Consider the following 27,550-nt stretch of genomic DNA (forward strand, 5'->3'; position numbering starts at 1 on the left):
ATTATGATAGAGGAGGCCACTGAGATCATCAGTCTTTCAGAGCAATTCATTTACTTCTAGCCCTATGAAAGGCTCCCTTCAGTCTATCAGCAGAAAACACATGCCCCTAATTAAGAAAGCTATTGTAGAAGACTGGCTTCTTGACAGCGCCTCAAGACGGGTTTTACTTGAGCCAAAGAAATATTCAGACTCTCTAAACGGCTCAGCATTTCAGCACCTTCCAACATCATGGTAAGAGAACGTCTATAATATCCTTCTTAGAAAGCAAAACTACATAAATACTGTACATTTTTAATAATTACAATTTAGTTATATTGTCATTTTTTTTAGACTGACCAAAGCACGTGGGTGTAACACAGGTCTTAAATGTACAAAGATATGGCAAAATATAGAAGACAGCAGCATTAAGATGCATTGGTGGGAGAAAATTCTACAATTGCTACAATACCACTTCATATTAATAAACTGTAGTTTTACTGTAATAAAGGCAGAGGGAAAAAAAGCTGTTTAACTAATTCTTTCCCTGCCAGGCATTTTTTTTTTGCGTTCTTGGCAATTTTTACAATTTTGTAATGTACAAATAGAACCAAAATTACTGCATAAAGAATTATAATAAAACATATTTGTAAAAGCTGACAATTGTCCCATTTTCAAAATTGCATTAAGGCGTTTATAGACTAAGGCACCTTTATGCGATTTTGATTCAGAAGGTAAAATTTTATAAACAAATGCATAAAGCTAGACTTTAAAGGCAACATAATCTAATGTTGTGTTTCTTTTAATATATACATTTTAAATGCATTTGTTATGGAAATCATTGATATATTCAAAAATAAAGGTAACAGGTCTAATTTTATGTACAAACGCAGTGATAACTAAAAGTCAAAGTTCCTAAGTTTCTTTTGCCAAAATATTGTTCAGTGATGGATTCAACCTAATTGAAATAACATTTAAGCCTTAACTAAGCTTCTACCTACCTGCTCAGGAAGATGAAGTACTGAGTGTTCATCAGAGCCAAACTCACAGAGTGACTTGTAAGCAGACATACATACTAGAGGATCCTGTCAGCAAGAAAAAATACCACATTTATTATTGGAGATCAAAATGACAGCAGTCATCCACAAATGTTGTATATATCAAATGTGTCAAAGGATTAATAAGTAGTCATTTATTAGTTTCAATCAAATACATAATAAATACACACGCATGTTCAACAATCAAAGTCAATTCCAAAGAATTTCCCCTTATCATAAACCAAAATAAAGTTGTTAGCATTAGAAAAATTCATAATGAAAATGTCTTACTTTAATCTGTGTATGACTCCAAAGAATTCTGAGAATCTCTGCTTTGAATTTCTAAAGAATAAAAGGGGAAGAAGCGAGTAAATCCTTAAAGATTATTGATTGTATCTGTTTATCACATATTTGCCATCAATATAACTTTCTATTACATCCTTTCAATCATTTAAAAAGTGTGGTAAATAAACACTAATTCAGAAAAGGAAATCATAGCAATGTGAAGACATATTATTCCCCCCAAAATATTTCTATATATAATTTAAATATCTCTATATAACTTAAAAGTCTTGATTGCAAACTCTGCAGTTAGTTGAAGAAGGTTGTGTACAGATGGACTTTACATACCTCGTACTCTTCTGTTTTTACAACTAAAGAAGGAACCAAGGAAAAGAATTTATGCAGCACCTTGAGCACAAGGGGACGCCTGTCACAGCTTAGTTTAGAAGACAGAGCATTCCAGGTGGACCGAATGTCCACCACCTAAAGATAACAAATAACAGAACTATATTGAGAATATAAATACATTTTCATATCAAGTTTGCAGTACTTTGTGCAGTAGAATCGGGGCTTCAGGGAGTTGGGAATGCAAGGTCTTTAACTTCTCATATCCCTTGCCTGTAGCACACAGAACACAGTCCCCAACATTTTTTTTTTTTTAAAGCTGAGACTCTCATATTTACAATGACAGGAGAAGCATGGTACTATACAGCCCAAGGCAGTATCCCTTCAATCTTTCAGGGAAATGGTAATTCTTTTCAAACAAGAAGCGGTGGAAAATAAATCAAACACTTTCCACCCTCAAATATTAAAAATAAAAATTGAAAGATCAGTAAAAGAAAAGAAAATACAACTGTTTGTAGCGATTTCATCTCACCTCAGCTTGACACAGAGCATGAAGACCCTGTAATACCAAGGCCGCAGGAGTAGCCTGGTCAGGTTTGGTATATTCATTCAACACTTGAGTAATAGCTGCCAACATGTCTGCCCCGTGTTGATACGGCCTGGGAGGTTAGGTCATAAACCACAATTAATATATTATAAGAAACTTCAAAATATCACATTATGTTCATCTTACATAATCTACACTTATATACTGCAGAACCATACATCACAAATATACTTCTAATAACAGAATAAATTCATCTTCTTCCTTGCGTTTCTAAGAGTGTCAGAACTGGAGATATCAAACTGGTAAAGTAAAATTAGACTTTTATGCACAGTTCTCCTCTCCCGACTGTAAGGGCTCGTTCACACACCAGTCTGTGGGGATGTATAAGTGGCCGCATATACGTCCCCACAGACAGCAATGGCGGCGGTACACCGGGAAAAGATAGAGCATGCATGCAAGTATTTCTAGGTGCCATTGTTGGAAGTGTCTCCCCTCCAGTCTGTCAGCTGCAAGCAGAATAGAGAAGGACCTGCTGGGGTACAAAGAGGAGAGTTTGTAGAAGTACATGCACCCTCTGCATCTGTTGCTGAAGTAATTTGTCTGCTAATTATATAATGTGATAACGAGAAAGTCTCACCTGCATATATTAACAAAGTAAAAATTGTTAAAGAATCTAAAGCGGTTCCAAAGATATTGCCATTTAAAGAAGAGCATAACAGAACTGCAAAAACTGACCTGGACTTTCAGGCACCAATGACTCTTGGTCACAGAGGGGTTAAAAACATTAGGCCCGATTTGTCATAAAGCAGCCTATATCTGCAGATAAACTGAAAGGAACCTGCGGGGTTCTTACATTTATTGCAGTTTACCTTTTCTATTACCTGAAAGCTCCCACTCATAAAGTAGCAATTCCATATAATACTGAATTAGGGGACAAATTGAAACCGGCTGTTGGATGTCTGAACACAGACGGGTTGGCAACAACGGCTTCACAGTCTGCAAAAAACTTGACCCAGTGCTCATAATAATGATAACATTATTGTTTTTATTTATTTCTGCTAGGTTTGCATCTGATCGGAGGGTCAGCTAGGAGCCTTTATCACACATTCTACAAACGTGCCAAAGATATGCATGCAGTCATTAGACATCAAGATAGGAAGCAGATGAGCCCTGTTGTATAGAATCATTTTCATAAAATAAATCTTTTATTTCAGTGATCAGCACTTGGAAAGTTACCTTAACTTGCAAATGTCTCTAATAGTTGCAGCTTTAGCCACAGTTTTTTCCCACTGGGTCTCTCTTCCCGTAGACAGACAATGGGAATCAGCCTTGGCAATTAGTTTCTGAAGTTCTGGGTAGACTCGATCCTACAATGCATTTAAATATAACATACTTATAACATTAATAATAATCTTTATTTAAATAGTGCCATCATATTCTATAGTGCTTTACAAATCATGGAGGACATATACAAATAGAATAAGACAATGCACAGTAAAAACATAGTCACATGGAAACAATAGGTGTTAGGACCCTGCTTACAATAGCTTAGAGCAGGGGTCCCCAAACTTTTTACATAGGGGGCCGTTCCCTGGTCTCTCAGACCATTGGAGGGCCGGACTAAAGTTTAAAAAAAAAATAAGAAATTTCTCTGTACACTGCACATTATTTAATATATAATTTATATAATAATATTTTAGTAATATGCCCCCATAGTCAGTAATATGCTCTCCGCCAGTAGTCAATAATATGTCCCCTCAGTATAAACATGCCCCCTCATCATTAACATGCCCCACTCATTTATGTCTCCCTTATAATAAACATGTCCCCCTCATGGTATAATGCCCCCTCATGCATGCCTCCCTCATGGTATAATGCCCCCTCATGCATGCCTCCCTCATGGTATAATGCCCCCTCATGCATGCCTCCCTCATGGTATAATGTCCCCTCATGCATGCCCCCCTCATGGTATAATGCCCCCTCATGCATGCCCCCCTCATGGTATAATGCCCCCTCATGCATGCCCCCCTCATGGTATAATGCCCCCTCATGCATGCCCCCCTCATGGTATAATGCCCCCTCATGCATGCCCCCCTCATGGTATAATGCCCCCTCATGCATGCCCCCCTCATGGTATAATGCCCCCTCATGCATGCCCCCCTCATGGTATAATGTTCCCTCATGCATGCCCCCCTCATGGTATAATGTTCCCTCATGCATGCCTCCCTCATGGTATAATGCCCCCTCATGCATGCCCCCCTCATGGTATAATGCCCCCTCATGCATGCCCCCCTCATGGTATAATGCCCCCTCATGCATGCCCCCCTCATGGTATAATGCCCCCTCATGGTATAATGCCCCCTCATGCATGCCCCCCTCATGGTATAATGTTCCCTCATGCATGCCCCCCTCATGGTATAATGTTCCCTCATGCATGCCCCCCTCATGGTATAATGTCACCTCATGCATTCCCCCCCTCATGGTATAATGCCCCCTCATGCATGCCCCCCTCATGTATAATGTCCCCTCATGGTATAATGTCACCTCATGCATGCCCCCCTCATGGTATAATGTCCCCTCATGCATGCCCCCCCTCATGGTATAATGTCCCCTCATGCATGCCCCCCCTCATGGTATAATGTCACCTCATGCATGCCCCCCCTCATGGTATAATGTCCCCTCATGCATTCCCCCCCTCATGGTATAATGTCACCTCATGCATTCCCCCCCTCATGGTATAATGCCCCCTCATGCATGCCCCCCTCGTGGTATAATGCCCCCTCATGCATACCCCCCTCATGGTATAATGTTCCCTCATGCATGCCCCCCTCATGGTATAATGTTCCCTCATGCATGCCCCCCTCATGGTATAATGTCACCTCATGCATTTCCCCCCTCATGGTATAATGCCCCCTCATGCATGCCCCCTCATGCATGCCCCCCTCATGCATAATGTCCCCTCATGCATGCCCCCCTCATGGTATAATGTCACCTCATGCATGCCCCCCTCATGGTATAATGTCCCCTCATGCATGCCCCCCCTCATGTTATAATGTCACCTCATGCATTCCCCCCCTCATGGTATAATGCCCCCTCATGCATGCCCCCCTCATGGTATAATGTTCCCTCATGCATGCCCCCCTCATGGTATAATGTCACCTCATGCATGCCCCCCTCATGGTATAATGTCCCCCCATGCATGTCCCCCTCATGGTATAATGTCCCCTCATGCATGTCCCCCTCATGGTATAATGTCCCCTTCTCCATGCCCCCCTCATGGTATAATGACCCCTCATGCATGCCCCCCTCATGGTATAATGTCCCCTTCTCCATGCCCCCGTCATGGTATAATGTCCCCTCATGCATGCCCCCCTCATGGTATAATGTCCCCTCATGCATGTCCCCCTCATGGTATAATGTCCCCTTCTCCATGCCCCCCTCATGGTATAATGTCCCCTTTCTCCATGCCCCCCTCATGGTATAATGTCCCCTCATGCATAACCCCCTCATGGTATAATGTCCCCTCATGCATACCCCCCTCATGGTATAATGTCCCCTCATGCATGTCCCCCTCATGGTATAATGTCCCCTTCTCCATGCCCCCATCATGGTATAATGTCCCCTCATGCATGTCCCCCTCATGGTATAATGTCCCCTCATGCATGCCCCCCCCCCTCATGGTATAATGACCCCTCATGCATGCCCCCCTCATGGTATAATGTCCCCTTCTCCATGCCCCCCTCATGGTATAATGTCCCCCCATGCATGCCCCCCTCATGGTATAATGTCCCCTCATCATAACCAGGGTCCCCACAATCCACTAAAATGGCCAGCAGTACTATTAAATCTCATAAATCTCATACATACCTGGGTCCAGCGTGAACCTTCAGCAGCCTCTTCTGCTCTCCCCACATCCGACTGACCCGTCAGCTCCGGAAGAGCAGGGAGAGAGGGCGACCTCTTGTGGCGGTGATTGACATTGCGAGGAGCCAATGTCTCCTCACGCTGTCAATTGGGCCTCCTCACAGCACCCGGGTTCGCAGAGGCCAGGTAACAAATGACAGCAGCGCTGCGTGCCGCGGCGGGGGCCGGATAGAAAGGGTCCGCGGGCCGCATGTGGCCCGCGGGCCGTAGTTTGAGGACCCCTGGCTTAGAGTTAGAGGGTGACGGGGCTGACAAGAAGTATATTTAAAAGAAGCATAAAAAAAAAAAGAATAGCTTGATAGGCTAGTAAAAGTCTGTCTGCCTTTCAACACAGTATAATTATTAGGACCAACTTCTTTATTTCGCAATGTTTATTTACATTTGTTATAGAGCTTCACGTTATCTCTATAGACACAGGGTCAAAGGTTGTCCAGGATCTACGCACTAATAGCTCATTCTAAGAATCATTGTTTGACAAAAGGGTGTTCAGTCGATGGGACCCACAATGATCACCACAATGCTACATTAACTGGTTGATTATCTTAATTTCTTAAAGGGAAAGTGTCAAGCAACCAGTATTGGCCTGCATCGGGTCACCGTCAGAGCCTCTGTTTGCAGTTACAGGAGGTGCCACAGTGGACCAGAAGGGAAGAAAAAATATCACTGCTGTGGATATTTTAGATCACACTGTGCTTCCCAAAAAGTGGTGGCTGAAAGATGGCAGTACCTATATCTAAATAGGTTCTAAATTCTGTGTTGATTAAGGGGTGATCAGTCATTTCCGAGTTATCGGATTTAGGGTTGGTCTGTGATACACCTCCCATGTATTGGGTGGATTTCCCTGTGCTGGTAATGGGACCCTAAGCATCATAGTTATATATAATGGAAAGGGTCCTTGATGTAATCATGCTTACAGTTTGGCTCTGCTGTTCTGCAGGGAAGAGGGGACTCTTTGAAGCATATACAGCTCTGATGCTTGGAATCATATCCAACAACACACAATATAACTGACAAGTCATTATATTGAATATTTATTCGTTTATGGTTAATATCAGCACAGTACCTGTCTCTCCCATAAAGATGTCATCAAGCGCAGATTTATGGGTTGAAGTTGTGTTGTACTTCCAATCATTTGTATGGCTCGTAAGATCTGTGGCACGCAAACCTATAGTTTAGAGAAAGTTCAAAAATAGTCAGAGCCTAAACTTTCCTAACAATTGTGAGTTGCTCCCGAAATTACACAAACAGGAAGTAAACAGTCACCTTATGTGTCCCCAAGGTAGGTAGCGTGTATAGAATTTCGTGGCATAATTCTGGCTCTTGGGTACGGCCAAGTCTGAACATCAAAACTGAAACCAGGTAAGGAACCTAAAGGTTTATTAAAAAAAAATATATATTTTACTTACTTCATTTGTTGGTGAATATCTGTTTAAAGTGATTTAAATGTGCATTGCCCCAAAGAACAAAAATATTTACACCTTATTTGGAATTAGAACATTCATTTTACTGAAATATTGTTACGAATACTAAAGTACATCTGACAGGTATAGGACTTGCCAAGGAGTAAACCCTTTAACGGTGTCCTCTGTTCAGATGATTTTAGTGTAAGGATTATAAAACAAACCAGAATTGCAAATCTACCTATTTTGAGTAGAGTTAACTTTTCATTCCAAGTTCTCGAAAAATCCAATGAAAAACCCTTGCAGAACTGCTGATTATAGTGTAAATCTATAAGCTTTCTTACGTGCAGTAAACATGGCTAAAGAGAATCTGCAACTAAAATGCAAAATAAAAAACCCTAATAATTATAAAATAAATAAAAGATAAGCCTTAATAGCAAAGGAATCGGTCCTAATCAGTGTTCACATATGTAATGCAATGCAAATAATTCACATACAAAAGGGCACAGAACCTGTGTATTCTCCAGTTCTGAGATGGAGACAGCAGTGAGGCTAGAATCAGAAATTCACTGTGCCACCTACATAGAAAGTGCACTGTTTTTTCAGAACTGCATAATGTTATACAACAATAGGATGCTGAAAGCTACAACTATGAATAGGAAATATGGTGTGCCCTGTATTCTGCCAATCAGGAGGAAGGAAAGGTAGAGAAAGGGTGAAATGCAGACACTTGCTAGCTCTGAATTATCCAACAGCTGGATAAGTGCACAGGACGAATCATTAGTTTCAGACATAAGTGGACCGCTCAGGAGATGGTGAAGCCCGTTGCTAGGCAACTAGGGGCATTTTGCATCCCGTCTCATTCCTAAATATTCAGTAGCTAGGTCATCTGTCTAATTAATATTGGGGAAGTCTGGTTTATCCTCACATTTTCTTCTCAGTCTTTTTTTAATTGCATGTAATTTTCCACCGTCCATTGCTTCATTCATTGTGTCTAGAACTGCTGGCCCTGAGAAAGAGTTCACACTAGTGTGAATACTGACGAATAATCATGTATTCTAACAATAGACGGACCCGCATTGATTGATATTGATTCTATTGTATTTATTCTAATGGCTGTTCTTCATATGATGGTTAAGTATTCTTTTATAATAGAATGAATATCATCATGTAAAACATAATACATCAGCCTATCAAAGTGCAATGTGAAATTCCCCTTATGGTTAAGTGTAAGGGCATGTCTTTTTTCCTATATTCTCTCATTTGAGAAAAGAATGTGCCACTTGCCAAGAGAAAAATGCATGGCTCGAGTCTTGATGCAAGCACTAAACCAACCCCTACCATATACATAATTAGATAGACACTGCAAAGATGGAGCTTTACATCTGTTGCATTATTTTAGTGTTTTAAATAGCCTAATATCCTTAGTTATGTTTAGGCAAAGAAGAAAAATGTTTTATGCCAAATTTGTTTAGTGATGTTTACAGCAAAATGACACAACAACCACCTGTAGTTATAATATGCGGTCTTTAAAGGGAACCTGTCACCAGGAAACCCATTTTTAGCACTCCCCCAGTCCCCACAGAGCATAGTACATACACTGCCAAAGTGTTTTTGTAAAAAAAAAAATAGGTTTTACAGAAAAAAAGATATGTTATATTGTACCTTTCATTAGCATCTGCTGTGTGACTAGGCAGTTGCCTTTTGGGAGGAGCTGGAAAGGAGCAGCCCCCCCCCACCCTTGGGAAACATGTGACCTTTTCAAATATATGAATAACTCTCCTCACTCGGGATTGGCTGTAGAGGAGCAGAGGGCGTCGCTAAGCCCAGTGATGGGTGTTTTCATATATTTGAAAAGGTCACATGGAGAAGCTGTTCCCCAAGGGTGGGGGGGGACTGCTCCTTTGCAGCCCCTTCCAAAAGGCAACTGCCTAGTCACACAGCAGATGCTAATGAAAGGTACAATATAACATATCTTTTTTTCTGTAAAACCAATTTTTAATACAAAAACTCTTTGGCAGTGTATGTACTATGCTCTGTGGGGACTGGGGTAGTGCTAAAAATGGGTCTCCTGGTGACAGGTTCCCTTTAAATGGGGAATTATTCAAACTAACTAAAGCAGCTTCAGTATTATTTAAAGGGAACCGGTCCACAGGTTTTCACATATCAGGTTAAGGACAGCCGCTGCATTTCCTATTAAACACAAACATAAAGGGGGTTACATTTGGTTTCATATTCACAAACACAAAGGTGTATTTGTCTAAGATATCTGCTGGTTCATTTTTGAGAACTCAAATTTATAAATGGTAGCTATCGTTATTCAAAGTCTGGGGAGCCTCAAGCAGCAGCTCGAGTCATGGAGTCACTGTTGACACAATGACTGGGGCTCCAGAAGTTGAATAGGGACAGTTTTCCAAATGTGATTTCTCAAAAACGAACCAGCAGATATCAGACAAGTACATGTTTGTGTTGTGTACAATGTGACCTGCTGCAGTATTTCATTAACCTGATATGTGAAATCCTGCTTAAAGGTTTCCTTTAATGTTGATAGAAAAGCAATTAATTGCTGCTTTAAATTGAGCAAACTCAAAACTTAAAGGGCTTTCCTGAGCTAACAATTTTTATAACATACCTATAAAGTAGGTTCTCAATATCATATATTGGTGGGGTTCAACAGAAAACATAAATCTCTAATCCATGAGTATTGATCAGACCAGTTTAACACTTTACCTGGGAAGAATCTGTTTTAGCAACTTCACTGGTGACTTTTAGAACTTTTCTTAAATTTTGGCCTGTCTCCCTTACAAGCAGATATCCCAGCAGCAGCGACACATGTGTGGGAACACAGTTGGTGAATCGAAGTGCTGAAGAGAGAGCATCCAGCCAGATGCAGGAAGCTGTGCTATCATCTTTCAACATATTCAAGATGTTGAGGGTAATCGTCACTGTGCAGTGCCAGGTAGTGAGGGGAAGAGACAATGTCATAGGGGGCTAGATTGAGGAAGACACAAAAAAAAAGAATTAGCAATCATAATCGCTATTAAACTTTGTAGGTTCGGATAAGGCAGGACAAGACACAGCATTGCTCCAATACAGAGTTTTTCTTAATTATTTTTTCATGTAAATGAATATATGCGAAAGGTACTTGCATCTTCCTAAAATTAGAATGGATCTGCTAAATGGAACATATCTCCACTCCCCAGGTTTCTGAGACAGATTGGGACACCGGTGGTCTTTCAACCCACTTTCCATATCATAGAATGTAGTCTATACAAAGCTAGGTTGTACCATAAGTCCCTCATGAAATTACATCTAGGGGAGCTGCTCTGAAGTAAGGCTGTCCTCCTCAGAAAAACTTTCAGCAAATTTGCTGGATGCAAAGTAAGAAGTTCTCTTGTCAGAGCCTTTGAAACTGAACCCCCTACCTAGTCTTCAAGAAGGCAAACAGGGCCATATTTTGTGACCTGACAGGTAATCTGAAATGATGGTGTTTCTCATATTCGCCATAGAAGGGAAGGTCCATAGGTAGAGCATAGCCTTCCCTTCTTCTGGTTTAACTATAATATGAGCTTTAAGAGAGTATAAGGGAAGGGACAAAACTTGTGTAACAGAATCAAAAGGAGAAAAAATAGAAATAAAAGTTTCAATATATGTAGGAGCCATATAGATCAGGTACTTTACATGTCAAGGAACCAATAACTGCTGTAATAAATTCAGGTGCTTTGTGGGTTCTCTCAAGGTTTAGAAAAGCAGACTCTAGTAAAGTAATAAGTCCCAGAAAGGTAGCTAGTTATATCAGCCTAGGGAGGAACCAAATCAGGGAAATTTGCAGAGGCATCAAGTTTACATTAATAAGTATGGCACAAAAATATGTTTTTTTTACATAGTATATCCACAAAATGGCACGTAAACCTTAATCGTCTTCATTTTCAATGTCAAAAATAAACCCAACCGTCAGCACATTCTGCACTTTATCATCCTGACAAATGTTGCCATAATTACTTTTCAAACAAAGAAACTAAACCTAAACTAACAGTGTGCAGAGGAGCAATCTATCAAGTCCTGCACTGGCTTGGCATATTCATCTAAGCATTATCTTGCCATTATTTTCTTTGTAAACATTGCAGTTCTTGTGGGATTTGTCCACTACGCCATCTTTCATGGTTTAAACAATACTTACTACACACACACTAGGGATATAATAAAATGCAGACATGTTTTCTAAGGAAGGAAATGATTTCTAAGGTAAAGTGTACACTCCTGCCTTTAAAAGGAATCTATTCTCAAAAACGAGCTATTGTTCAAAGCAGTTTACCGAACACAAGATACTGCTGACTTATCTTTACGAGTAGTGGAAGGGGAGCAGCATTAATCACCTCCACAGTAATGGCCTCTACTTCTAGCTGCCTCCACTGCACCAAGGCAACACATATAGTGGTCTTTAAGTTTCTTCTAAAGGATGCAGAGCCAACACGCAAGCACAGTACCACTGATGTCCCAAGCAGATAATGAAATGTATCCTGAGAGTCAAGCATGGAGGGGGTCAATTAGGCTCTAGGAGTGAAAAGGCATATCCGATGTAACAAGCAGCTAATAGGCCAAAGACTTTAAACTCAATTTTCTGAAAATCCACAACAGACATAATGAAGGTATGTTAAATTTAAAGGGAACAGTCATTTGGGACACTAAACCACCCTCAGGTCCTTACAGATCTGTAGTTTGGTGGCCCAAATCATGCTGCAGTAATTTTTAAGCAAGCGTTTGGCAACTGAAGTCGGCATAGTGCACATATTGCAAAAGCGCAATGAAGCTGGGGCATTATTGGATCGAGAAAGGAGGCGCCAGCATAGGATCTTCTGATGTGAGCCTGATTTGCCTCATCCAAGTCACATCTCTGGAAGTATAACAGTTAATTTTTTTTCAATGTACAGCCGTCAAACAGGTTACCTGTAGTTGGTTTAGGATCCCAAATTGACCTGACAGAGTGTTGTTCTGTAATGGTTAAGGGAATTGGTAAACTTTTATTAAAAATCCAAAGATCTCTTACTGAAATAAGATGTATTTGATAAGACAAAACTGTACCACCAGGGAGCTTTATCTAAACCATTGTACCTCTTTCTCTTTGTTATCTGTATCTTGTACTTTCTCCAAGACCGATAGTGCCAATTGTTGTACCGACATTCCTTTATCCTTCTGGTTGAAACAGTCTAGCAAGGATGCTGATGATAATACATAAAAGAGTGGCATAACCAACATTTGAGCAATGGCTCTGCATCCATCTGGTAACAACAAAATCTTTAGAGCTGTTTAACAAAAAAAAGGGTTAAGGGTTAGCACAGGAGCCTTATCTTAACTGGTGCTACTTATTGTAAATTATGCATCAAACTTGGGACTGTATGAATTCTGTGCTAACCAAGGAACAGTAAGTAATTTTGAAGTCAGGTTTTGCAAAAGTAGTATGACACAGAGGGGGAGATTTATCATCAAGTTTCTGAGGTAAAACTGTTCTAGTTGCCTATGGAAACCAAATCAGAGCTCAACTTTAATTTCGTAAATGGCTTTGGGAAAATGAAAGCTGAGCTCTTATTGGTTGCCATGGGCAACTAGAACAGTTCTGCTCTGACAGACTTTTGATACATCTCCCCCAGAGTGTGCATCATATTCTACAAACGCCAGATTTGTTGTAAGCTGTTCGTTTGGTATGCTGATTGGGAGTCTGTTGCAGGCCCCAAACTCTGTTGGGGACTCGAATACTGGCAGGCCATCCTGGCGGCTTTCCCGAAGATTGGATGAACCTTTTAGTTTCACCTGGTCTCTAACAAAGCAATGCTCTGTAATTATAGTTGTATGTATATTTGTATGTGGTGAGTCTTATAGTACAATACATACACAGTAGTTAAAAATCTGAAAAAGATGATACAGTATCAATAGAAATTACATCTTGCCCCACACAAAGAACAACCATGAAAAAGTAATGGTTGATTTCCTTCAAAATTCTTTGCATCCCCAACCTCTGAACCCCATCAAAATCAAGCATAATAAAACAGGGACACTTATAAATCCAGGCACTGTGACTGCAAATATTATCTTATATTTGTTAACGATGGCCACCTCCTTTACAAATTCAAATTGTAACATTATGCTAATGAGCCAAATGGGCTCTGCTGGTGTTACCAGTCCCCCTCTGTGCTGTAAATTCTCAGGCTGTTACAATGTGCAGAGCTCTTCCCCCTCCCACTGTGTGCTGAAACTTTCTGTGCTGCAACAAGATATCATTAGGCAGAAGGAGGGGGAGGTGCTGACAGGGAGGGTAACTCCCCCAGAACCCTTCTGGCTCTGAAGTATAAAATTTTAAAAGGTGATTTTAGAAGGAAGGAGGCCATGGATAACAAATAAGAGATTGCCACAGTCATTGTGTGTGGCTCTATGACTAAGTGGTTAATCACTGGTAATGAAGAATACAATATGGAATTACTGTCATTTTATTGACTTGTGACATAAAGGAAACATCACAAGTTCACCAAATAATTGCATAGTGCAAAAACGAAGACACTAAATATCTATTGAAGGATTGCTTTTTATTTTTTTATCTCACGGAGAACCTTTTTGGCATTTCAGATTCCATTATATAAATCATAATGGTTCCAAAATAATGAATTCTCTTACGGTTATGTTGACAGAAAGAGGTGGGCCAAAATAAGAGAAAACATGAAAACAAATCTGGTCCGAGCTAGTGTTTCATTAAAATGTGAAAAAAGGGTTTACAATGTACAATACTGTACCATAATGTTCTGCACTAGCCTGAAGTTACAGAGCCACAGTTTGATACAGACTACTTTCCCTGTGATAATATCCACTTCAAGCATTTGTTGTAGACATCTTCTATATACTTACAAGAGGTAAGTGCACATCATATTAGAAATGTAAAACTTAAACCTACCTAAATTTAGTATTTGTTTATGATGGTTGTAAGGAGTCTGCAGCAGAAGCAAGCCAAGTCCAGTTAAAATCTGCTCTTTAGGAGAACTCTGAAAATAAATGAGAAAAAAAGGAACTTGTGAACAAGTAAAAGTAAGTTTGTGAATGATATTTTACAGTCACAGTTTAATGGGCTGTGGAGACAGAGTCGGTGACAATTTTGGTGGAGTCGGAGTTGTGACAAAATGGACTAACTCCACAAACATATAATAAATTATAAAAATCACAATATTTCCTTTAAATGTCTATTTTATTCCTGATCTAAAGCACTAGGTCAGGGGTGAGCAACATTTATTATATGACCCGACCCGAGTATAAGCCGAGGTACCCAATTTTAACACAAAAAACTGGGAAAACCTATTGACTCGAGTATAAGCCGAAGGTGGGAAATGCATTGGCCACAGCCTCCCAGTATATAGCCAGCCCCCTGTAGTATACAGCCTGCCAGCCCCCTGTAGTATACAGCCTGCCAGCCCCCTGTAGTATACAGCCTGCCAGCCCCCTGTAGTATACAGCCTGCCAGCCCCCTGTAGTATAGAGCCTGCCAGCCCCCTGTAGTATAGAGCCTGCCAGCCCCCTGTAGTATAGAGCCTGCCAACCCCCTGTAGTATACAGCCTGCCAACCCCTGTAGTATACAGCCTGCCAACCCCTGTAGTATACAGCGTCCCAACCCCTGTAGTATACAGCCTGCCAGCCCCTGTAGTATAGAGCCTTCTAACTCCTGTAGTATACAGCCTGCCAACCCCTGTAGTATACAGCCTGCCAACCCCTGTAGTATACAGCCTGCCAACCCCTGTAGTATACAGCCTGCCAACCCCTGTAGTAAAAAAAAAAAATTAACACAGTACTCACCTTTCCGACGTCCCCCATAGGTCCTCTTCTGCTTCCGCTGCCGCCTCGCGTCCTTTGGTCCTCTTCGGTTTCTTCCGTTCCTCTTTGGGTCTTTACGCTCGGCCGGCACACAAAATGAAGTCATTGTTTGTGAGCCGCCGGCATCGCAAGGGCCCCCAAACAGGAGTGGAAGAACCCGAAGAGGATCCGAAGGACCCGAGGCCGCACTGGAGGCAGAAGAGGACCTACAGGGGACGCCGGAAAGGTGAGTACAGTGTACAATTTTTTAAGCCGAGTTAGCGTTTTTCAGTACAAATTTTGTGCTGAAAAACTCGGCGTATACTTGAGTATATAGGGTAATGCATTCAGATCAGAAAACAAAAGTACTGGAGACAACATAGCAGGCTTAAAATACTGGACAACCCCCAGAGCAGACTAACAATACTGCAGACACTTCCCCCCCCCCCCCCCCCCGAGACAACTAAGAATATTGGAGATCCCTCCCAAACGCCCCCCCCCCTTCCCCCAGAATAGACAATAATACTGGAGACCCACAGAGAAAAAAATAAAATAATAATAATAATAATAATAATAATAATAATAGGGCGAAAATTAAATAAATCCTCTCCTTTCCTAGTTCTTCTTCTCCATCCTGCAATGCAGGCTCTTTTCTTCTCCATGCGTCGCTCTGCTCTGTGTGGCGGCATCAGGACCCAAAGCAGAACTGTGTCAGAAGCAGCAGTACAGTATACTTACCACTCCTGGGTTCTCTCCTGCTATTCTGCTCTAGTGGCACAGCAAGAGAGGACCCGGGAACAGTGAGAACTTCTTCACCATACTTCTCCTTTTAGTTTGGGTGAACGGGTGCTGCACTTTATATACATGCTCAGGAGTGAAGCGCCTCTGCTATAGATGATAGGATTAAGGCACTGGGAAGGGATGCTGCATTAATCTCAAGCACTGCTAGAGTGACCAGGAAAACAGGACTGTGGAGTTGGAGACCATTCTGGTGGAGATTGAGTCGAAGTTCTGTAAATTGAGGCGTTGGAGGTTTGGCTTACCTATTCCACAGCCCACAGTATATGAAGGGTATCTATCGTGACCAGCATCAGGTCCATCAATCCTTTTACTCACTTCTTTTAGCAGGTCCAGAATTTCTTCTAGAATGTGTAAAAGCGTGGAGCAGTCTCCAGTGATTTTAAGGCTGTATTCACAAGCAGACAAGGCCTGTAGTGACAGCAGACAAAGTTCATTTTTCCAAAAATCAGGATGTTCACAAAACTTGACACACAAATCCTTCATGTACATGGTAACTTCTGTCACTTGTGCACAATCTGAGAGCTGCAAAATAAACAATTACTGTTAAAGGAAAAAGGTTTTAGAAAACTAAAGCTTTCCCTGCAAAACGTGATAGGTCCATGAAGGGCATCATCCTCTAAAAGAGGGGGGGGGTAGAGAAAATGGGGCAGTTTAGATGGGGAGCTGCAGGAAATGGGACATTATATGGGTGGAGTTTAGATATGGAGTATTTTTAACAGCATGACATTTTATTTTTTTGGATAGAAAAAGGTTGGGTACTTGAACCCTAGCGTGTTTTATCACTCATACAATGTACTGTAATACTATTTTACTGCATCTGAATTAGATCCTGACATTAAAGGGGTTGTCCCACGAACCTATCCACAGGCCCAACTTGTTGATCGCTGGGTGTTTCAGTGATCGGTCCCCCACAAATCAACAGAATGAGCGGTCCGATGGGGTCCCAGGTACCTCAGTCGGCCCCCTCGTCGCTCTCTATGGAGCTGCCGGAGATCGGCAAGCGCAGGGCTCGGTAATTTCCAACAACTCTATTGAGATGTATGGAGCAGAATGGTCAAGGGCGGTGACTGAGGTACATGGGACCCAATTGGATCATTCTTGTGATCTGTGGGGTGTTATTGGTTCGTTGGACAACCCCTTTAAGAATGCCTCTATGGCAGGCCTTTAAGTCTTGGATAGACTTCCTTCTTTCACAGTAATAATACCATTTCGCATAATACCATAAGGGTGGGGGTGGGGGGGTCGAACAATTGAGCCAGTGGCACTTAACGGTTAATGCCCGTGATCCAGTACCAATTGTGAGTGTTAGTTGTGGGTGGCTGCTCCATTACTGCAGCAAACACCCACTACACTCAAGCAGGTGCGAAAAGGTCTCATGGGCTAACAGCACCATGACATATAGATCAGTCACATCTCATTAAGTTGTTAATAATTAATACACACAACCACATTTATGCAATTTCGCAAAAATTACAAGACTTTATATACAATATTCATATAAAAAATTTTAACTATAATGTGCACAAATCCTGACAGTTCCCATTTTCTGTATCTTACTAGTCTAGAGGCAGAGGCTGGGAAACTTATGTTTTTTTTTCACTTAAGCAGATGTGAAATGTCAGGGACATCACAGACAGATGTCACCAAGCAGCAGTGATTTTTTGTAACAACTGCACAGCCTGCTCTTCCCTTTTTGAACTTGTTGTATATATATCTGTGAACTGCATTATCCAAGGTTTACCATCTGCTCTTGAGTGTTTAGTTATCTGGTGTCTCTATGTCTGGAGGATGGTGGCCTCTATAGCACTGTAAAAGGCGTGTATGCAAGGCTGAGAATCGTCTAAAAATACTCAATTCAAAAATAACATATAATGGCATATATATTATATATTATTATTGTAACCACATTCACAATTTTTTTTGGTGACAATTGGATTTCAAAAATGTTGGATTGTCATAAGAACCAGGATTAACAATAAATCTTAATTACAGACACTTCTGATAACTGTTATAACTGTTTATTGTAGCCCACGGGCTAAAGTACAGTAAATTACCAACATCCAAAGGTCCGTTTGTAACTAGGGGTCGTCTGTAAGTTGGTGTTCTTAAGTAGGGGACCGCCTGTATCTATATATATATATAATATATTAATGAATAACACCATCAATATTGGCGACCAGCAGAAGTGTCAAACTGCACAATAATGCAGTTCTAGAATACATGATCTCTAATAAGGATAATATAACATTTAACAGTCACCTTAAGCTAATGTAACCAGCAGAATCTGGAAGGAGCTCAACATACCCAAAGACTGGTTATATGTATTGTGGTGCGAGTGTCCCACTTTTATACTGCACAGATGCCACTTTCCATAAAACAGTTGCTTTGTCTAGAGCTGTGCATGTTTTTTATGTTGTTGGCACTGGAGAAGAGGTGTTTGGCAGTCACAACCATCAGACCAATATGCTCTATGGTAAAATCACCACTTTCCAAGCTGAACTGTTGGGTATAGGACCAGCTGTTCTGCTGGGAAATTGATGTTCTGCACGCTATACCCAACACCCACTTCACCTCAGTAAATATTAACTTTTGAATGATAGAAGGAAAAAATGCTCCATTTAAAGTTTATCTGCAGCCAGCTCTGCTTTTAGCATGACTTGTCACTATCACCATACAAGGTTGGCATGTAATAAGAGACCTGCTCACTTCTCATTCTCAAAAATGCCAGTCAACAAGAGATCTGTGTTAACAAGCTGAAGAAAGATCATGCTCAAGATGAAGTCACACCAGATATATTACACAAGTGTTATCCGGCACTACCTCCTTCACATAAAATTATTTAGGAAGAAAGATTATATTACATCAAGACTGGAGTAAAGGAACTGCTGTGATTCACAGAAAATGAGAAAAGAAACCCTGAACAGTTTTTGACTCGGGTCCTGTTAATTGAAATGGGTTGGCCACTTTACCTCACGTTTTTTGTAATATGTGTGTAAGTGTGGGGGCAGGATATTAGGTAATTTACCAATAAACATCTATTAAAAGTTCTGCAACACTTTCTTGATACATAAAGTGAAGCCTCCTGCGTTTTACCTCATTACACAGGCATTCCTGACCTTAAAATGGCAGCAGATGGAGGGTCATGTGATCCTATCTGTCCATGAACAATCACCCTGTCAGGACCTTGATCTTACATTCATGAGATGTACAGAAAATGATCACATGACCTCCATCTGCAGCCATTTTATGGACAGGAATGTCTGACTGATGAGGTAAAAAACAGAAGGCTTCACTTCATATATCAAGAAAGTGGTGCAGAGCTTTTAATAGATGTTTATTGATAAAATTACCTAATTACAAAAATGTGAGGTACAATGGCCAATCCTTTTTAGGCAGTTGTACTGAAGCATATCTGAATCATGGCCCCTTAAACCCACTGATAAATCCATCAGTCGTGAACTAATAAAGATTTACAGTGATCATAATGCAAGTGCCTTAGAATCCTAAACACCAAAGAAACAAAAAAGACCAATTTACCTGCATATAGCTAATAAAATCAAATAACAGTCGAACAACTTGTTCTTCTGCAGCCAGCGGTCTCTTTAAACTACTGGACCTGGGATTTGAATGAAGTAAAGATTTCCTTATACCCATTCTGAAGGCACAAAACTCTTGTAGGTGTGAAGGCTCACAAAACAAGTATCGCAGAAAAGGTGTCATTGTATTCATCATAGAAGTTTCATCCCTGCAAGAATAAGCAACAGAATAGCATTAAACTTAAAGGGGTTGTCCACTTTTCAGCAAATAATTGATATGATTTGTGTAAGGAAAAGACCTCTGCTTTCTGTCATTCTATAGGGAGCTTCTATGTTTACTTCTATGTTACTTCCAGTGGATAGAAATCTGTCCATGGTCTTGTGATAGACATGCAGGTGCACAAGCCGTTAGTATCACACAGCTCTGATTACTCAGATTTCTTTCCACTGGAAGTAAGCATAGAGCTTTCGACAGGACAGCAAGCAGAGATCTAGAAAACTGTGAGGAATATATACCTAGTGGGTTCCCCCCACCCCCCTTCATCCTGGAACTGGCATTATGTGGGAGGAGGGTGGTTGGAGTATAAAGTGTAAGAATTATTTGATGAAATATGTAAAGTTTAGAGACTGCAGTGGAGTGCCAATTCATATGCATCCATCGTAGATTCTAAAGTACCTGGAGACATGCATTTGGTGTCATATTAAAGACTAGCAGCTACAGAAATGATTATAAAGCCAGCAGTATCCATTGGATAAGTCATCAATATTCTGTAAAAACCTTTTGTGTGTTTGAGAATATCTAATATTGCTGGTTCTAAAAACTAGTGAGCCCGTGATTTGAAAATGCCTGAATTTTGAACTATTCAGACACAGCTTTACATTGGATTTGCGGAGAATGAAAAGACTACAGCACACCTTTACCCACCACCTCCTCATTTCATACATATGCCAGGAAAATGAATATGTGTGCAATTTAGAAATGCATCTTGATTGATGAATAACCTTTTAGAAGCTCTCAAGTCCTCAGCATTACTCAGCTCTAATATTTCACATGTTGTCATGCAGAGACGTATGATTCCAAGACAGTTCCCAGTCTGCTTTGTAGAACATGCCAATTTGTACGATATATGTGAAGTTGATTTTGGCAGCTTGTGACAATAACACGGCAGTAGCTTTCAGAGCCCCTCCTTGATATCCCCCGGCTGTGTACACTACTCCTGCTGTCACTGTTAGCTGCATATGTGACGCCTCTGACAGGAAAAAGGATGCCAATAGTAACAAACCCAGACAAGCCGCAATGAGAATAGTGAACATTTCATTCTAAATAAACAATCTCAGTCTACCAAATAACGTATTAACATACTACAGAGAATGAATATTAAAAAACACAGCCATAAGAACACTTCTGTACTTGTTTCCTTGAGGTAGAGAGTAGCCATTACAATTATTTTGTCATAGATGATTTATTAAAGAACATCTACCACCTGGATGAAACACTGTATGCAAATGAGCCTAAGCAGCCCCCCCCCCCCCCAGTAATGAAATGCGCTGCAGACGCCCCAATAATTAATTTAAATAATTAAAGGGGACCCTGCAGTCCCCTAATGATGAAATGCCCCACAACCAACAACCCCTACTGTTGAAAAGCTCAGCAGCCAGCCCCCCACTGATGAAATGCCCTGCAGAGCACATGAACGTGTCTCTGTCCACTCTGTTACATACACCTACAAACACAACACTAAGCCAATTTTAGCCAAAATTATACAAAATCTTTATTACACAATACATTTCATTAATAACACAAATTCCACAAGGGAGGGGGGATACAAGCAGATAGTGAGGATATCACACTAAACTTATGAGATATGACCCTTGAACATTAACCATTTTTCATTCTCCCAGTCGCTCATGTTTTTAGATTTTCCTGTGTGATATCCTCACTATCTGCTTGTATCCCCCCTCCCTTGTGGAATTTGTGTCTTTAATTAAATGTATTGTGTAATAAAGATTTTGTATAATTTTGGCTAAAATTGGCTTAGTGTTGTGTTTGTAGGTGTATGTAACAGAGTGGACAGAGACACGTTCATGCGCTCTGCCCACCGGCACTCTGATGATGTCATAGTGTACACCAGCAGGCAGAGCACATGGACTCGACTCTTCCTGCTCTCTTACACGCAAAGAGAAGTGACAGTGTATTATGGGTGACAGTGTATTATGGATTTTGGCTAAAATTGGCTTAGTGTTGTGTTTGTAGGTGTATATTTTAAAAAAAAGCCAATCAGATGATTTGACCGAGCTATAGACAAAAAGACAAAAGAAAAAAAAGTATGCATAAAAAACACAAACTCAATTTTCAACGAAGCAGGTTTAGGGGGTAGTAAATGACTGTTTATAGCATCTTTTTTTTTTTTTTTCATAAATCATGAGGTGTGGACCATAATGGGTGACAGTGTATTATGGATTTTGGCTAAAATTGGTTTAGTGTTGTGTTTGTAGGTGTATATTTTAAAAAAAAAGCCAATCAGATGATTTGACCGAGCTACAGGAAGGGTTTATGAGATAGAACAAGACCATTTTGGTATAATGTATATTAGACATCACGAATCTATACCCTTTTTTATATCCGTAGCCCAATTTTGTGTACCACTCTGTTACATGCAGAGAGAAGAAGGAAGAGGAGCCACGTGGAGCAAGCATTGGTGAGTGCGAGTATTTAAGGATTTTTTTTTTTTTTAGGTGTACAAGTCGAGTTGGGGATTTTTAGCACATTTTTTTTTGTCCTGAAAAACTCGCCTTATATATGTTTCTATACGGTACCTTCACTATTGTGTTGGGTTATTTTAGAGGAAAAAATATTTTATAAAAATTATAAAGGGGGGAAAAAAAGACAAAAGAAAAAAAAGTATGCATAAAAAACACAAACTGAATTTTCAACGAAGCAGGTTTAGGGGGTGGTAAATGACTGTTTATAGCATCTTTTTTTTTTTTTCATAAATCATGAGGTGTGGACCATAATGGGTGACAGTGTATTATGGATTAGATGCTACTCCCCCTCTTTTTTTTCTAACGACACTCCTGGTTTCAACATCAAATACTGCATCTAAAGACTGAAACATGGGAACACACTCTAAGGCTCCTTTCACACTTCAAACATTTTTGTGGTCGGTTTTCTGGTACCTGTATTTGCGTATAGGTTTGGTTTCTATTTTGTGTACAGGCAATCCCCCACTTAAGAACACCCTCTGGATGTTGGAATTATACTGTACTTTAGCCCTAGGCTACAATAAACAGCTATAACAGTTACCATTGGTGTCTTCAATTAAGCTTTATTGTTAATCCTGGTTTTTATGACAACCCAACATTTTTAAAATCTAATTGTCAGTGACAAAAAAAATGTTGGCTGGGGTTACAATTATAAAATATTAAATTCTGACTTACATACAAATTCAACTTAAGAACAAACCTACAGAGCCTATCTTGTATGTAACCCAGGGACTGCCTGTAATGGATTCATTCTCATTTACGTTTTTTTCTCTTTTTGGCTGTAATCTCAGGTCCTATCCAATGTTTAACTGATTTTGCGTCTAGTCTATTGAAGTCTATGGATCTCCCGTTTTTGTGGACCATTTACACGTTCTGTTGTTCAGATACAACGCAAATGTCCAAGTTTAAATAGAAACAAGAAGCCAATTACATTACTTAAGCCAGCCTCCCGTTTTTGCAGATTCACAAAAATGGATGACATACAGATGAAACAAGGACGAGGTTTCTGTGGACAATAAAGGAAAAAACATGCTAAAAAACTTTTAAAAACCTCACCTACAAGCCCTAGTTTGTAGACAGAGGAAAAAAATACGTTTGCATTTAAGGATGTCATCGAAGGGCGGCGATCGGTCGTCATGACAGCCCGGGTCTTCCGAAGACCCGAGGCCATCTCGTTTTAACCCTTTCAATAGAATGTGCGATTAGCACATTGTAATAAATGAGGTGGAAAATCCCCATAAACTGCCAAACTGAAGTATGGCAGTATATGGTAGGATCGATCAGACCCCCTTTCCCTAGAACCGATATAAATATAAATAAACAGTAAAAATCATAAACACATTAGGTATCGCCTTTTCAAAAAATGCCCGATCAAAATATTGAATTTTTTTTTGGTAGTATTGAAACCTTCATCAAAAGTTGCAAAAAATGACAACACACACAGCTCCATACACCGCAGTATGAAAAAGGTATTAGCGTCAGAAAATGGCAAAATACGTTTGTTTTTTTACAGGAGGCTTTAATTTTTGTAAATGTATGTAAACATTATAAAACCTATACAAATTTGGTGTCCCCGTAATCGTACCGACCTAAAGAATAAAGCAGGCAAGTTATTTGGGGCGTACAGTGAAATCCGTAAAATATAAGCCCACAAGAAAACGGCGCAAATGGCGTTTTTTTAAACCAAATTCACTGCATTTGGAATTTTTTCCTGCTTCCCAAGTACACAGCATGGAATATTAAATACCGACACTATGAATTGCAATGTGTTACGCAGAAAACACGCCATCAAACAGCTCTCTACATGGAAAAATAGTTATAGATTTTTGATGGTGGGGAGTGAAAACTGAAAACTCAAAAACTAAAAAGGGCTGCGGTGGGAAGGGGTTAAAATACATGGGGTGTGAAAAAATGAGCAGCCCTTGGAGCCAAGAGGTACTTAATTGATGTAAATTCTGGCTCATTAGCATATTTTATATAACTCTATATTCCAAGAATAGCGCTGTTCTGGAAAGTAATAAGTATTTTGTAAAGAACAGCAGATGACAAACAGGTAGGTTACATGAGTCTATCATCAGTATATCTGATGGTAAATGTCCTTTAAATTTACACCCTACAAAGTTTTATTGCTCCGTTTTATTGGGATGAAGCTGTTTCAAAGTGATTCCAATATTTCTCCCTTACGCATGGCAACTGTTGTTTCAGATGTTATTACCATTCTGGAGAATGTGGACACATAGCAGAGATCTGCTGCATAAGAACAGGCCAACAGCTGGGTCGGTTTTCAAGCATGCTGATAAATGGATGAGGAGGGTTCCTAAAAAGAAAAGAAATATCTTACTTAAAGTGTTTCATTGTCAGATGAGAAATAAAATGCACTGTTTGTTTTAGCTTCACCAAAAAGGCAACATTTCAGATGCATCTTCTATGAATTTTTACTACATTATAAGCTAAAAGCTTTAGCATAGCATTCTTAGTTTGAGTGTAAGATTGGTTTTAGTATGCTATAGAATAACAGCCTTCTAAACATCTCCAACAAAACAAACACAGTCATGAGAATAATGAAGCTATATAAATAACATGATCAATGTATTCAGCAAATATTAAAATAACTCAAGAGACTCATGAGCATTTATATTGTTAGATAAATATCTACTCCTGTTATTTGATAATCGCTACAGAGCACATTAGTTTCCCACATTACATTGCCGTACTTTCCCAAATCCACCATCTAGGATTCTAGGTAATTTAATACAGTTTATTCATAACACAATATGGACTCCTCTCATTGCAGGGGTCATGGAGCATGTATCCCAAGAGAAGCATGTCTACATATCCACCATTCAACGCTCTACAAGTTACTACAAGGGAAATCCTAAACCCTTTGTTACAGAGATGAACGAAACAGCAGCCATATACCCTCCTAACGTGACAGCAATAGACATTGTATGCAGCTGCAGGGTGAATGTGTGTACCCTCAGAGCATCGGGCTATAGACACCTGATCTAAAGAACTGCCAGGGTCTTGACGGTCTCCTCCTACTAGTTATACATATATCACCTTTACTGTGAAAATGATTCATTTAATTGTCCAAGAGCTTCCCTTGCTTAACCACTTTTTTGAGTTGAAAGCAAATGCTTGTGGTGTGTATTTTTTAAGATGACCATGATCATGTAATGTCACACAGGTGCACAGCCAGTTGTAACACAGCTTTTACTACTCTCTGTGATATAACAAGCCGTGGACCTGTGTGACATTACTTGACCATAGACTGACATTTATACACTAGAAGTATACATAGAAGCTGTTTATAGAGTGACAGCAAGCAGAGATCCAAAACATGAGGTAATTAATACAGGAAGAGGAAATGGTTTTACTTTCACAAACTATTACATTATTTTCCTGTCATATTTAATGTACTTTAATATATGACAATTTGGTACTCTGCTTTTCCTTCAATCCTTCAGCCACAAATATATCAATTGATGACCAAGAAATACATAGTTAACATGAATGGGTTAATCTATCAGAACTGGGAATAATAATAAAAAAAACACAACTGAGGAAAAGCTAAAAAGCCATTCTTTGTAAAATGGCTTAAATCTTCAAACAGGCTAAATCAGCAGCAATCACCTCGGCTGGAGCTGTGGAGAAAGCAACCATTTACGTGCATGGCGGAAGGGATAATTTAGTCGCCCAGCAGCCTCATTGTCCAGTTTTTCATTGGGGGGAATGAGAGTGCTTCATGCAGGGGAAGGGGAGAACTAAATCTCCAATAAACCAGTAAGGAGACACTAGATAAGTGAATTAATAGCAGGACATCGGAGGTAAATCAGGAGAAATATTTGGGTGCTATCATCCTCAGGTTCAGGACACAATGAGCCACTCTCAAATTCACTTAACCTTTATTCTCTAGGGAAGTAATAGGCATTACACTGAGGAGAATAGACGGTGAGTTCAGGCTGTGATAAACATGTAATGGCCTTCAATTGGTGAAAGTAGCCAGAAGTCAGGTTCAGGTAATTCCACTCCGCAGATGAATCCATGTTCTCTCTACACACCGCTAACAAAAGCAGTCGGTGAAAAGTTCTTTGTGTCTGCTCTCAGCTTCGTGCCACCTTATTGTTAACGTTTTTTGCCAGTGATAGCTCCATGTGCTGAAGCTTCTTGGCATAATCATGGCATCATTTAAGTTGGTGGTGGAAGCACGTCGACAAATTTGTGGTCAATAAATTCTTGAAAATGAATACAGCTTCTATAGTAAACTGGTCTTCATGAGGTTATGCTAACCAATAATTCTGAGGCTACATACACAAGAATGTGAATTTTAGCCATGTGCTAGCTGTTACTTCAATGGACCCATGCACATGGGTGTAGTTTTCTACAGCTCCATGTGTGAGCCGACTACTGGGGCCACAGAATGTGGAGCAGGTCCTATTCCAATCCATGTTTTTGGATTGGGAATCAATGAAATTCCCATCTGATATACAGTGGGAAAAAAGTATTTAGTTAGTCACAAATTGGGCATGTTCTCCCATTTAAAAAGATGAGAGACAAAAGGTGAATACAAATCACATTTTTAAAACATTTTTAAGGAACGTATTTGCAAATTATGGTGGAAAAATGTATTTGCTCAATAACATCTCATTACTTTGTTATACATCATTTGTTGGCAATTTCAGAGGTCAAACGTTTTCTGAAAGTCTTCACATGGTTGGCACACACTGTTGCTGGTATGTTGGCCCATTCCTCCATGCAGATCTCCTCTAGAGCAGTCATCTTTTGGGGCTGTTGCTGACTAACATGGACATTCGACTCCCTCCAAAGGTTTTCTATGGGGTTGAGATCTGGAGACTGGATGGGCTACCCCAGGACCTTGAAATGCATCTTACAAAGCCATTACTTTATTGCCCTGGTGTTGTCCTTTGCATTATTGTCATGATGAAAGAGCCAGCCACGTTTCAAACGGCATCTTCAATGCCCTTGATAATGGAAGGAGGTTTGCATTCAAACTCTCACAACACATGGCCCTATTCATTCTTTCATGTACAGTGGATCAGTTGTCCTGGTCCCTTTGCAGAGAAACGGCCCCACTGCATGATGTTGCCACC

General features: G+C 40.2%; 1 protein-coding gene across 4 annotated transcripts in view; it reads right to left on the reverse strand.

The window, feature by feature from the left end:
- The window catches only part of FOCAD (focadhesin), a 115,537-nt gene that overhangs the window by 66,758 nt on the left and 21,229 nt on the right, over positions 1 to 27,550 (reverse strand). For 3 of the 4 annotated variants that reach the window (XM_072153814.1, XM_072153792.1, XM_072153799.1), the window contains exons 6-19: positions 24,655 to 24,756; positions 19,678 to 19,885; positions 16,456 to 16,662; positions 14,452 to 14,539; positions 12,624 to 12,814; positions 11,888 to 12,031; positions 10,242 to 10,502; positions 7,375 to 7,479; positions 7,175 to 7,276; positions 3,424 to 3,554; positions 2,173 to 2,299; positions 1,644 to 1,778; positions 1,305 to 1,355; positions 978 to 1,061 (exon numbers count right to left, since the gene is read on the reverse strand). In XM_072153814.1, the coding sequence (XP_072009915.1) occupies positions 978 to 1,061; positions 1,305 to 1,355; positions 1,644 to 1,778; positions 2,173 to 2,299; positions 3,424 to 3,554; positions 7,175 to 7,276; positions 7,375 to 7,479; positions 10,242 to 10,502; positions 11,888 to 12,031; positions 12,624 to 12,814; positions 14,452 to 14,539; positions 16,456 to 16,662; positions 19,678 to 19,885; positions 24,655 to 24,756 (1,936 nt within the window). The remainder of the gene's footprint in view (positions 1 to 977; positions 1,062 to 1,304; positions 1,356 to 1,643; positions 1,779 to 2,172; positions 2,300 to 3,423; positions 3,555 to 7,174; positions 7,277 to 7,374; positions 7,480 to 10,241; positions 10,503 to 11,887; positions 12,032 to 12,623; positions 12,815 to 14,451; positions 14,540 to 16,455; positions 16,663 to 19,677; positions 19,886 to 24,654; positions 24,757 to 27,550) is intronic. The other variant, XM_072153806.1, reaches the window with a different exon arrangement.

This window comes from Engystomops pustulosus, chromosome 1 (genome assembly GCF_040894005.1).
Source record: "Engystomops pustulosus chromosome 1, aEngPut4.maternal, whole genome shotgun sequence".
Lineage (NCBI taxonomy): Eukaryota > Metazoa > Chordata > Amphibia > Anura > Leptodactylidae > Engystomops > Engystomops pustulosus.